The 13,109-nt window shown below is 54.4% G+C and overlaps 1 protein-coding gene across 10 annotated transcripts in view; it reads left to right on the top strand.

Annotated features, from left to right (window-relative positions):
- The window catches only part of AGO2 (argonaute RISC catalytic component 2), a 118,601-nt gene that overhangs the window by 82,580 nt on the left and 22,912 nt on the right, over positions 1 to 13,109 (top strand). For all 10 annotated transcript variants that reach the window (XM_055287390.2, XM_063643576.1, XM_055287393.2 and 7 more), the window contains 5 exons: positions 119 to 241; positions 4,843 to 4,976; positions 6,960 to 7,144; positions 8,631 to 8,790; positions 11,942 to 12,032. In XM_055287390.2, coding sequence (XP_055143365.1) covers positions 119 to 241; positions 4,843 to 4,976; positions 6,960 to 7,144; positions 8,631 to 8,790; positions 11,942 to 12,032 — 693 coding nt within the window. The remainder of the gene's footprint in view (positions 1 to 118; positions 242 to 4,842; positions 4,977 to 6,959; positions 7,145 to 8,630; positions 8,791 to 11,941; positions 12,033 to 13,109) is intronic.

The following is a 13,109-nucleotide window of genomic DNA, read 5'->3' as shown; positions in this document are numbered from 1 at the left end:
GTGGAGTCCAGTCCAGTTGCCCTGGCACAGAAACTTCTGATGCTTGGAACGGACGCAGCTGCTAGAGAGATGGGAGGCCTCTACCCACTCCGTGCGTTTTCTTGTTTCCCTTTGCCAGATGCGAAGTGCAAGTTTCAACACAGATCCATACGTCCGTGAATTTGGAATCATGGTCAAAGATGAGATGACAGACGTGACTGGGCGGGTGCTGCAGCCGCCCTCCATCTTGTACGGGGGCAGGGTACGTGCGGGGCGGCGGGGAACATGTGGCTGCGGGGCATGTCTCTGCCCCGCGACCCCTCTCAGGTTCTGAGCCATCGCCCGCGGTGTAGACTGTGTTCCATGCAGGAGAATCCTTTCTATTCCGGGCTGAGCCTGTAAAAGACGTGAGACTTCATAAAGGAATGACTTTCCTTGGTCCTTTTAAAAGTTTTTCAGAATTATCCTTAATGTTTTCAGAAGATAATTTTTATTATCCCATGAAAGTTGAGAGAGCACCATTCTTTGCATGACACTCACCGAGGGTCGAATTATTTCCCAGAAGGCTGTACTGCTTTTCTATTCTTTAACTTTTGCTGTGGGGGTGTTTGGTAACAGTTTTCTGTCCTTGCTAATTTAACTTCCAGTTTTGTTTGTTTTGAGGCAGGGTCTTGCTCTGTCACCCAAGCTAGAAGGCAGTGGCATGACCATAGGTCAGTGCAGCCTCTAACTCCCGGGCTCAAACAAATCTCTCGCCTCAGCCTCCCGAGTAGCTGGGAGTACAGGCGTGAGCCACTGTGTCCAGCCCTTAACTTCTCCTTTTTATCAGTGTGTAACCAAAGGTGTCCTGAGCACTGAGCCCTCCGGGGTCTCCTCTTATTTCCTCCTGGGCTCGCATACCACGGGTACAAGCATACCACGTCTGATGGGAGGGCCCAGAGGTGACCACACTGGAAGGGACACCGGGGCTCTGCAGGGTCTTAGTGTCAGAGGTCACTGACTTTCTTAAGCACCTGGCATCTGTGTAAGGGTCTGCCTAACCTTTTACACCCTAGTTTCTACCTAACGGAATTTTATTCTCATCCTCAAGACCTGTAGGGAGGTTTTGGTTTGTTTTTTGTTTGTTTTTCCTGTCTTATTTTAAAATATGGGTTCTGGGCTGGGCGCAGTGAGTGGTTCACATCTGTAATCCCAGCACTTTGGGAGGCTGAGGCGGGTGGATCGCTTGAGGTCAGGAGTTTGAGACCAGAAACCCTGTCTCTACTAAAAATACAAAAATTAGCCTGGAGTGGTGGTGCGCACCTGTAATCCCGGCTACGCAGCAGAATGAGGCAGGAGAATCACTTGAACCCGGGAGGCGGAGGTTGCAGTGAGCTGAGATCGCGCCACTGCTCTCCAGCTCCAGCCTGGGCGACAGAGCAAGACTTGTCTCAAAAAATAAAAAAAAACTTTAAAAAAAAAAGTGGTTTTTTTTTTGTTTTTTTTTTTTTTGAGACGGAGTCTCATTGTTGCCCAGGCTGGAGTGCAGTGGCACGATCTTGGCTCACTGCAGGCTCCGCCCCACGGGGTTCACGCCATTCTCCTGCCTCAGCCTCCCGAGTAGCTGGGACTACAGGCGCCTGCCACCTCGCCTGGCTAATTTTTTTTGTATTTTTAGTAGAGACGGGGTTTCACCGTGTTAGCCAGGATGGTCTCGATCTCCTGACCTCGTGATCCGCCCGCCTCAGCCTCCCAAAGTGCTGGGATTACAGGCGTGAGCCACCGCGCCCGGCCAACAGTTCTGTTTTTTAAATGTTTCAGAATTCAGAAGATACAAAAGAATTAGAGGAAAAAGTATCTTTTTTCCCAGTTCTCAGTTGCCCTCTCAGGAAGCAATTGGTGTTCTTTCTCCTTTGTAAAATCACCCAGGGATGATTCACCCCTTTTGGTGAAAATAATAGCATTCCCTATATTTCTGTGCCTCGCTATTTTCTAGCTAATATTTCCTTAGAGCTTGCTGAGAGGCTGCTGGCCGTTCTGTGCTGCTGCGCGTGCGTCTTGTCCTCTGGCACTGTTGCATGGCACCCCATCACGTGGGGGTCTTTGTCCCTGGTGGTGGGCACGGCCACTGCTTGTCTCTCTGAAGGGAGTCTGAGCAAGGCCCTTCAGCCCCTCCTTGGCTTGCTTGTCCCCCAAGGCCCTAGATGCTGTATAAACACAGCCCAAGCCCAGGAGGAAGAGCACATGATTCCCCTTCATGAGTCGGGGAGGAGGTGCCCAGGGAGGGCCAGAGGAGTGCCTGGCCCCTGTTGGGGGACGGGGCTTTTGAACCCAGCACCGTGTCACAGCCCTGCTGGCTTCTGTTCCCTCGGGCTTCCAACTCTTAGCAAGGGCAGTGGTTGTCTGAAAAACAGAAGAGCTTGTTTAAGCCAACCTTGCACAAATCTCAGAATGTAGGGATTAAGAGAGCTTATAGGCTGGGCGCTGCAGCTCATGCCTGTAATCCCAGCACTTTGGGAGGCCAAGGCAGGAGGATCACCTGAGGTTAGGAGTTCAAGAACAGCCTCCGGTCAACATGGTGAAACCCTGTCTCTGCTAAAAAACACAAAAATTAGCTGGGCATGGTGGCACGCACCTGTAATCCCAGCTACTCGGGAGAATGAGGCAGGAGAACTGCTTGAACCTGGGAGGCAGAGGTTGCAGTGAGCCAAGATTGTGCCACTGCACTCCAGCCTGGGCAACAGAGTGAGACACTGTCTCAAAAAAAAAGGCCAGGCGCAGTGGCTCACACTTGTAATCACAGCACTTTGGGAGACCCAGGCAGGCGGATCACCTGAGGTCTGGAGTTCTAGACCAGCCTGACCAACATGGAGAAATCCTGTCTCTACTAAAAATACAAAATTAGCTGGGTGTGGTGGCCCATGACTGTAATCCCAACTACTCGGGAGGCTGAGTCAGGAGGCGGAGGTTGCAGTGAGCCAGATCATGCCATTACACTCCAGCCTGGGCAACAAGAGCGAAACTCCGTCTCAAAAAAAAAAAAAAAAAAAAAAAACCAAACAAAAAAACTTGTAATTTGTTTGAGACAGAGTGTTTGTCTGTTGCCCTGGCTGTAGTGTCAGAGATAGCCCTGACCTTCCAGGCTCCAGCGATCCTCCCACCTCAGCCTCTCAAATTGCTGGGACCACAGACACACCACCACACCCAGCTAGGTTTGTAATGTGTAGAGACGAGGTCTCACTATGTTACCCAGACTCGTCTTGAACTCCTGGGCTCAAGCGGTCCTCCCACCTCAGCTGGGATTACAGGTGTAAGCCACTGCACCTGACTGAGTGTGTAATGCTTCTGTTAATCCATGAATACATTTTTCCAGATCTCTAAAACATTATAATATGAGGAAACATTCCTGTCCCCTGCTCTGTTGTTACTGCAAAAAAACAAAATATCCCTCAGAAAGCAATGTGTACAGCAGGAGTTCTCGACTAGGGATGATTTTGCCCCCTCAGGGGACATCTGGCAGTGTCTGGAGACATTTTTTATTGTCACAACTTGGGGGTGAGTGGGATAGCCTACAGGGCACAGGACAGCTCCGTCACAAAGAATCATTGAGCTTCAGATGTCAGTTGTGCTGAGGTTGAGAAGCACCTGTATAGTAAGAGGCTGTGTGTGTGTGTGCGCGTGCATGTGTGTGCATGCGTGCGTGTGTGTGCACTCCCTGTCTGGAGCCCCAGGCTGTCTGCACACAGGGAGGCTGGTGGGAACAGGCAGTAGTTATAAAAATATAGGAAACAAGGCATTTATTTCTACCACGTGTCTGATTTCTACAGCAGGCTTGTATTTTGTACGAAAAATGCTTCCTGCTAAAAAAACAAAAACCTCTACAGAGTAAATGACGGCAACTCAGGCACAGCCGCATCCTTTAGCAATGCCCCCAGGCCTAGGAGTGCCTGTCTCTCCCACACGGGACCCTTCCTGGCCCACCCTTCTCTTGAGAATCACTTGAAGGCAGTTCAAAGATTCCTTAGGTGACAGTGCTCAGGGCTGGCTGGTCCTGTCTAGTTGGGAGCTGACAGCGTATTTGTACAGCTCGCCTTTCTCTTCTCAAGTGGAAGTAGCTCCCATTTCCGACACAGCTGCAGGCAGTGGCATGCTGAGTGGAAAAAGCTATGGGCTCAGTCCCAGCTCTGATCTCCCCTTCCCACGTCATTGATGATAGAGGAAGGGAAATGAGGGAAAGCTCTGTATAAAACAGGAGGCCTTCCTGTAGCATGGCAAGGCACTTCTGTTCCTCTAGGCTACTCATGAGGTTGGATGGAGCTTTGGGCCTCCCTCCTCCTGGCTTAGCCCCCATCTGTCCGTTCATTACTTACCCATCCATCCTCTATCTAACTCCATCCATCCATCCATCTCTCCATCTCCATCCACTTACCTACCTTATCCACTCATCAACCATCTACCCACCCACCTTATCCACCCATCAACCATTTACCCATTCACCTTATGCCACCATCAGTCATCCACCCACCCACTGTATCCACCCATCAACCATCCACCCACCCGTCTTATCCACCAATCATCAACCGACCACCCACCTACCTTATCCACCCATCAGCCATCCACTCACCCATCAACCATCCACTCACCCATCAACCATCCACCCACCCATCAACCATCCACCCACCCATCTTCCACCAATCCATCCATCTACCGATCCTGCTGGTTGTCTGCATCACTAGGCAGGTCAGAGACAGGAGACAACACAAAAGTTCTTTCCCTGGGAAGCCATTGTTGGTCAGGGGGACCAACAGTGAGAGTGACAAAGTCTAAGGTTGAAGGAATATGTTTTCCATTTTTTTCTCACCCTGAACCTTTTGCCATTTGCAGAATAAAGCGATCGCAACTCCTGTCCAGGGCGTCTGGGACATGCGGAACAAGCAGTTCCACACGGGCATTGAGATCAAGGTGTGGGCCATCGCGTGCTTCGCTCCCCAGCGCCAGTGCACGGAAGTCCATCTGAAGTAAGCCTGCCACAGGCAGAGGCTCCGGCCTGGGGGTCTTGCCCGATGGGCAGCTCGAGTGACCACTTGCAGGGCTGACTCTGGTTGGGGTGGGGATGAGGGTGCTGGTATGGGTTTTGATGTCAGGGTTCATCAGCCTTTCCCTGTCAAATACCATTGGCTGGGCCAGGGCAAGACATGCTGGCCCCATCGGTGCCCCTGTCACTCCTGGGACCCACCCTTGCAGTGAGCATGGAGAAGTAACGCAGACCGTAGACAAAACCAAACAGGATCTGAAGGAAATTTGTAAGTAGGGGCAAAAGAGATAATTGGATTCAATGAACTACAGTCACTTTAAAAAAAATTTTAGCTCCATATTTGTGTAAATTAGAAGGAGAAAATGAAGACAGAATCAGGAAGAGATGGGTCAGGCACAGTGGCTCATGCCTATAATCCCCAGCACTTTGGGAGGCTGAGGCAGAAGGATCACTTGAGGTCAGGAGTTTGAGACCAGCCCACCTCTACGAAAAATACAAAAATTAGCCAAGCGTGGTGGTGCACCTGTAGTCCCAGCTACTCGGGGCACTGAGGCTGGAGGTTGCGGTGAGCCAAGATCACACACCATTGCACTCCAACCTGGGTGAAAAAGCAAGACCCCATCTCAAGAAAAAAAATAGGAAGAGATGGTGAAATAGAGAGGTGGAGAGGCTGGGAGTGTTATCTTCCTTCCCAGGCAAGGGGAGTGATTAAGAGGAGAGAAGTTTTGGTTCAGGTCTCTGCCACTTGCCCAGGTGAACGCCGGGCCCTCTAGGAGGCCCAAGTGCTGTGGAAGGGGCTGCCCTCACCCAGGACGCTCACCTCGGCCAGCACAGTTGTGCCAGGTACGGGCCCAGTGGGACTGTGTCGGGAGCACACAGCAGGGTGGCTCGTGCCTTTGTGCCAAACTTCAAAGGGAACATAAAGTCTTTGCTTCCCTGCCCTGTGGGGGCAGCAGGGGACAACTCCATCCTGCGAGGTGTAGCCGGTCCCTGAACAGTTCCAGCAAGGGCTGGCTGTGAACGGGGGCATGGCCCTCGGAGCTGACGTCTTGCTGGCGAGTGGCCATCTGTCCTTCTGAGGCCACCTTGTGTCCACACTGCTGGCAGAGGAGGTGGAAGCCTAGAGAGGGGGTTTGGGAAGCAAACTGAAGTAGGTTAGTTCTGAACACGGGGTCGCCTCCTGCCCCTTCTTCTGTCCTTGGCCCCTTCCTTCACTTTGGCCTGGAGCTGAAGATACGGGTGGACATGCACGTGTTTCTTGACCTGATCTAATGTACAGGAAATTGGACACTGGCTGGGTTGGAGTGCCGTGTCCTCGCCCTTATTGTAGAAGGTGACATGATTCTTAGTCTTCAGCTTAAAATAGAAGCCGCTGCCCTGCCTCCCACCCCGCCCCAGCTTCACAAGGCTGACCGTCGCCAGCTGCTGGCACTCCTCGGGCTGCGGGCTGCTGTTTTCTCTCGTGATGATGTCATACAGTCCGAGTTATGCCCATCAGAACTACTGGGGGGCAGATCCAAAAGGACAGTGAGCTGAAAACCTCCCTCACTCTGACAGTGCCTGGCCTCCGCGTGGGGAGAGCGCTGGCCTTCTTCACAGGAGCTCCAGGCACTGCTCAGCAGCTTTACAGGGACAGCATCGCATCACCGCCCTGGGGCCACCACAGCCGCGAGGCAGCGTGAGCACGGTTTAAAGGCTGCTGTGTTAACGGTGGCAACTTAGCCGCACGTGACTTTTGAGTGCGCTTACATGTATGTTGAGCACACTTAACCTTTCTCATGAGTTAGTATGTGTCAGGAGATATAGCCCTGAATTCTGGCCTCATCCAGGACTTTCAGAACAATTTTGACCTCAGTGAAAGTGCTTTGGGCTTTGTGAAAATGACGCCCTTGTGTTAGAGCCTCTGGTCAGCCTGAGTTCTCTGCCATTCCCAGTGCGCGGTAGTGAACTGAGCCTTCTCCTGCAGGTCTTTCACAGAGCAGCTCAGAAAGATCTCGAGAGACGCCGGCATGCCCATCCAGGGCCAGCCGTGCTTCTGCAAATACGCCCAGGGGGCGGACAGCGTGGAGCCCATGTTCCGGCACCTGAAGAACACGTATGCGGGCCTGCAGCTGGTGGTGGTCATCCTGCCCGGCAAGACACCCGTGTACGGTAGGTGTGGGCGCTCCCGCTGGCTGTGGGGAGCCATCCTGGTCTCTGTGGGTGTTTGTTCCTGCCTAAGCCCCTCTGTGTTTCTGCCGCACTGAGAAAGGTGCTCCTTTCGGGCCTTTCAGGAGGCTGAGAAAGAAGAGGTGGCTTCTCATCACTGCCACTTCTGATCACTGTGTTCAGGGCCTTCCCGTTGTCCTGTATGATGCCGTGGTCCTGGGCAGTCAGCACCCTCAGGTGGCACAGGCCTTGGCACATGGGTGGGCACCCCATCCATCATACAGCATGCATGTTGGCTGGATGGGGGAGCATTAGTGTAATGCACAGAGCATTGCACCAGGGCAAGGTCCTGCCCGGGACTCAGCCCATGTGTAACCTCTGTGCCCACCTCAGAATTTTGTGGAGTTTTGCCAAAGTCCATGCCAGGGGGTCACCCACAGGGCCCCACGCCCAGCCACAGACAGATTATTGACATGTAAAAACCACACTTCTCTAAGTTCAACATCCCAAAAAAAGAAGGGAAGAAAAAGCTCTTGGTGTTGACGTCCTGCTAACATTGTCCCAGGGTCACCATTTTCCCAGACCTGCCCAGTGAGCAGCTGACCAGTTGCTTCATGAAAGAGACCAGGAATAGCGGGGGGTGGGTCCATGGAGCTCTTTGATGTCGGGTCTACATCTGCCAAGGATTTTGAGGGTGCCAGTGTTTTTATTTTTAACCACCCAAGCATTTGCTTGCAGCCAGAGCACTGTGGTGTGAGGTGAGTGACCTTCCTTTTTTTCTTTTTCTTTTTTTTTTTTTTTTTTTTTTAGACAAGGGCTGGCTCTGTCTCCTAGCCTGGAGTGCAGTGGTGTGATTTTGGCTCACTGCAACCTCTCCCTCCTGAGTTCAAGCGGTTCTCCTGCCTCAGCCTCCCGAGTAGCTGGGATTACAGGCACACACTGCCATGCCTGGCTAATTTTTATATTATTAGTAGAGACGGGGTTTTGCCATGTTGGCCAGGCTGGTCTTGAACTCCTGACCTCAGGTGATCTGCCCGCCATGGCCTCCTAGAGTGCTGGGATTACAGGTGTGAGCCACCATGCCCTGCCAGTGTAAGTGGCCTTCCTAAGCAGGAAGCCTTTCCTTTAGCTGGGCTCTTTCTCTCCTGCCCTGGGGCCCTAGGTGAGGCATTTAAATGGTCTTGTTGGTAAATTGGAGGGATGAGATAGACTTACTCAACTTCCCTCCCTGAGGGAGGGGAGGCCTGGCCTGGGCGAGGCGGGCACAGCCGTGCTGGAGTGTGGACTCCAAGGAGCTTGGCGTCCCCCTTGGGGCCAGTGACCCTCTTCTATTGCCGACCTTGGACAGGGGGACACGCAAAGCTGAGCACAGCTGCCGTGGTTGCACTTGCCAGATGGGGGCAAGAGGGCTGGTGGCAGCTGCCGCTCTCGGGGCCAGCTGAGGAAGGGGCGCCAGCAGAGCTGTGTGTGTGCCTCTCATGTCCCTTAGCTGAGGTCAAGCGCGTGGGAGACACAGTGCTGGGGATGGCCACGCAGTGCGTGCAGATGAAGAACGTGCAGAGGACCACGCCGCAGACCCTGTCCAACCTCTGCCTGAAGATCAACGTCAAGCTGGGAGGCGTGAACAACATCCTGCTGCCTCAGGGCAGGTGAGGCCCGGCCCCTTTACCTCACCTGCGGACCAGGGCACGGTGGGACGCCTGACAAGCTGGGGTGCGGTATGCAGGTGGCAGGGGGCAGGGTCCCCTCACCTGGGCCCAGCACCGTCCTGGCCACAGCAAAGATGTCAGACATAGATCTGGCTGCTTATGCTCTGCTGGGGACCAGGGGCGTCTGCAGGAGTTTGAGCACTGTGGCCGGGTTTCCAGACAGAGAAATTTGTGCCTTGAATCCCAGTGGGCAAGGCAGAGCAGGGCATGCCTTGTATGGCCAGGAGATGGAGATGGGCTTCCCTGGCTCAGCAGCAGCAGCCACCGTGTGGACCAGGGCCCCCCCATGCTTCCCACGCTAGGCTAGTCATGGATGCTGTGTCGTGCTGGGACTTCAGACTGAAAAGCTCCTCATCGGAGCACACTGTTGGCAGCTCCCAGGCCAGGACAGGATATGTGGCCAAGCGCTGGCCACCTGCCAGTCTCAGAGGCCCAGGGCTGACCACCGGGGACGGGGGTTGGGGGTGATGGAGCTGCACCCTCCTCTGGCACCTCCTGACCAGCTGAGCATCCAAGTATTCCAGGGCAGGGCCAGGGTTTGCTTCTTCCCCTCCTCCAAAGGCACCAACCTGTGATGTAGGCAAGAAAGATGTCTCCACACGACGACAGGCATCTTTGCCAACCCTGGCAGTTGTCTTAACATTTGGACGACAACAATGGAGAATACGTAGAATCAGATGATTTGTGCATTTGGGCAGGAGGGAACTGGAGGCGATAGGCAGCCCCTGTGGCGTGAATCTGCTGGAGCTCCCAGTCACAGTGGGGCTCGGCTGATAAAGCCGTCCTAAGCCAGGCAGTGCGCTCCATCTGCATCACTGGCACACCGCCACAGAGTTAAGAATCCTAAATCGAACTGCCTTAAGGCAGTGACCCTCTGTATTTGGAAAGTGGGCAGTGGTGAGCCCCTGCTGTGTGCACAGGCCTGTGTTGGGTCACCAGAGCGTCCTCACACCTGAGCAGCTCTTGAACCCCAGCGGGGCTCGTTCCCGAGTGTCCTACTCAACAGGACTGATCAGGGCCAGGAATTTCCATCCCTAGCAAGTGGACACACACAGTGCCGATGCTGCTGCACGGGGGACCAGGTTTTGAGAGCCACCGAGTTGCACCCAGAAACAGTCCATTGAATTCATCAGGGAGCAGGGTGGTAACATGGGAAGAACCTGGATTCCGAGTTGAACGGCTGTGAGCGTGGGTGCGGGCTCAGCGGGGAAACAGGTTCATGGGAATGAGCGAAGACCAATCCAGAGCTGGCTGGGAACTGAAAGTGCTGTTCCTCAGTCAACAGGTTCTGTATATATTGAGTGCCTACTGTGTGCAGGGAGTTTGGGCCATAAGCGGGCAGCACCGGGCCGGAAGTCCTGGTGGAGGCACCCAGGTCATGAGCCCATTGTACAGGCGGCAGGTGCACAGCAGAGCTGTGGGAGGACCCTGAGAGCAGACAGGAGACAGGCCCGCCCACGTGCAGCCTTGGGAATGCTGGGGAACAAAGGCTCCCTCTGGTGAGCTGGGGTGAGCTGGGGCCGTTGGAGGCACCCGACTAACAGTGTGGCCACCTCTGGCTCCATGAAGTCCAGAGGGGCTGGTGGCCTGGGCCAGGCCAGGGCAGGGGCACAGAGTGGGAGCACCTAGACTCTGAGATGTTTTGAAGATAGAGCCCTGGGACTTTCTGGCAGGTGGGATTGGGCTGTGCGTGAAGGAAAAATCAAGGCCCTTGGCCTGGGCTGCAGGAGAGACCCCGTCGTCATTAGACGGGGAGGCTGTAGGGAGGGTGAGCACTGGGCATGGGTGAACTGGACCCCACAGCCTCTGCAGGGCATTTGAGTGCAGCTGATGAGTGGATGGTGGGAACCAGGAGGCTGGCGTCAGGGGAGACAGGATCCAGGAATCCTTAGCAGACAGGTGGTATTCCAAGCCCTGGGCCCTGGAGAAGGCTGGAGTTCAAGGCCTGGAGAGGGAGGAACCACCAGCGGAGATGGGAGAGGCTGGGCAGGGAGGCCGGCCGCAGGGCCCTAGGCACCAAGGGAAGTGTGTCCTGCAGCGGGCCAGACGCAGCGAGGCCTGAGGCTCGGCCGTGGGTCTGGGTCATGCAGAGGTCATCGGTGACCTTCAGAAGAGGAGCCTTGTTGCTATGGCCGTGAGAGGTCTGACTAGAAGGGGCCTGGGAGCCAGTGCAAGCAGTGATGGGTTCGGCTGAGTCAGGGAGCTCTGCCGCAAGGCAGGCGATGGGAGTGAGAGGATGTGGGCGGAGAGTGAGTCACAGGCATGTGGGGAAATGGATGCGGGGAGAGGGCAGCAGAGGCGAGGGCCCCATGTACCCGGTTTCCAACAGGCAGGGCTGGCAGAACGGCCACTTCTGACGCTTCCTGATGTTGCCTGCAGCAGCCGAGCAAGGCTGGGTGGGGTGAGGGGTGGTGCACTCTCAACCCGGGAGGGAGGTGCTGTCACCACCTCTGCCTTTCCTCGGAGAGCCCGAGGCCCACATGCCTGTCCCTGCCCCTGTGCGTGCTGCCTCCCGGAGAAGTCACCGCTGGGATATACTCAGGGTCTGAAAGTTCCCCATGGGGTGGTTTTGCTGCCAGGGGACGTGTGGTCATGTCTGGAGACATGTTGGGGTGTCAGGCTAGATGGAGTGCTACTGGCATCCAGTGGGTGGAGGCCTCTTAGCGTCTGCCCATGCTCAGGACAGCCCCCTGCCCCAACAAAAAGCGAGCTGGCCCCAGGCATTGGTGGTGCCAAGGGTGGCGGTGAGAAACCCTGGCGTGGGTGAGGCTGCAGAGGGAGTAGAGGGTGGAAGGGTGAGCCCTCCTGGGCCTGAGGCCCAGCCTCAACAGCTCTCAGCCCCTGGCCCGTCTGGTCTGGAGTACACTCCACCCAAGCCCCCCAACCCCTGGCTGTTCTGAAGCAGATTTCAGACCTTGTATCATTTAATCTGCAAGGTTTTTAGTATTCCTGTTAAAAGATAAGGATTCTTTTCAAAAGCATTACCATGATATGATACACTGACCACCTCCAAAAGGTGATAGTGGCACCTGCTAGGGTCAGAGGTCCAGATGTGTCTCACCGTGGCCCCTGACGCCACTCCTCTCCTCAGGCCGCCAGTGTTCCAGCAGCCCGTCATCTTTCTGGGAGCGGACGTCACTCATCCCCCCGCCGGGGACGGGAAGAAGCCCTCCATTGCCGCCGTGAGTGTCAGCACTTCCCCGTGGGTCTTCCATTGACAACATGCAGGACCCTGTCGAAGTCCCACTGTCACAGCGTGGCCAGGGGTCCTTCCTGAAAGGCATGGGGTCTCACTAAGCTGCGGTAGGGACGGCCGGGGTCGTGTGGGAGAGAGGTGTTTGGAGGGGACACTAGAATGACACAAAATAAGTTCTAAGAAGCAGTCAGAGGTGGGGCATAGGGGCTTATGCCTATCCCAGCCCTTTGGGAGGTCTGAAGTGCAGGAGGCCCCCTTTCACATGGGGGCCTGACTCGGGGGTGGTAGCCTGGGGGGTGGTAGCCTAGGGTGTGATGACCCCTGTGCCCCCACAGCATGAAAACTCCGGCTTTGGACACAGCCCCGAACCTCAGACAGGCCCGTGCTGCTTCTATTTTCTTGTTTCTCTTGGACAATGAGCTTAATGTTTCAGAACTTTCTTGGGTGTAAAATGAGGAAACAAATGTTGACCTCATGGGAGAATTAGGAAATGATGTAGTTAAGCCCCTGGCACGGTGCCTGGCACATAGTAGATGCTCAGAAAATGCTTACATTCCAGCCTGGGCAACATGGCGAACGCCCATCTCTACAAAAATAACTGGAGGTAGTGGCGTGTGCCTGTAGTTCCTGCTACCTAGGAGGCTGAGGTGGGAGGATTGCCAGAGCACAAGAGGTCGAGGCTGCAGCGAGAAGAGATTGCACCGCTGCACTCCAGCCTGGTCAACAAAGTGAGATTTTCTCTCAAAAAAGAAAAAGAAAATGCTACCATTATTATTTCATTAGTTGGGAGAGAATATGGATCAAGAGAATCTATCTGGGACACAAGAAAGCCATTCGAGCTGCCCCAGGTGGAAGAAAAGCAACATGATATGTGCTCTGGTGTTATTCAGGGCACACTTGCTTTAGGAAATTCACATTGCATCAACTAATTCTTGCCACTTGGCCCAATAATCACAACCCCACCACTCCCACACATACACCACTGCTCACTTTGCTGAGTTGTTTTTGTTGTTGTTGTTGTGTGGGTTTTTTTGTTTCTATTTTTGTTTTTGTTTTGTTTTGT

Source organism: Symphalangus syndactylus, chromosome 7, assembly GCF_028878055.3.
Source record: "Symphalangus syndactylus isolate Jambi chromosome 7, NHGRI_mSymSyn1-v2.1_pri, whole genome shotgun sequence".
NCBI lineage: Eukaryota > Metazoa > Chordata > Mammalia > Primates > Hylobatidae > Symphalangus > Symphalangus syndactylus.
This window is presented reverse-complemented; position numbering and strand designations above follow the sequence as displayed.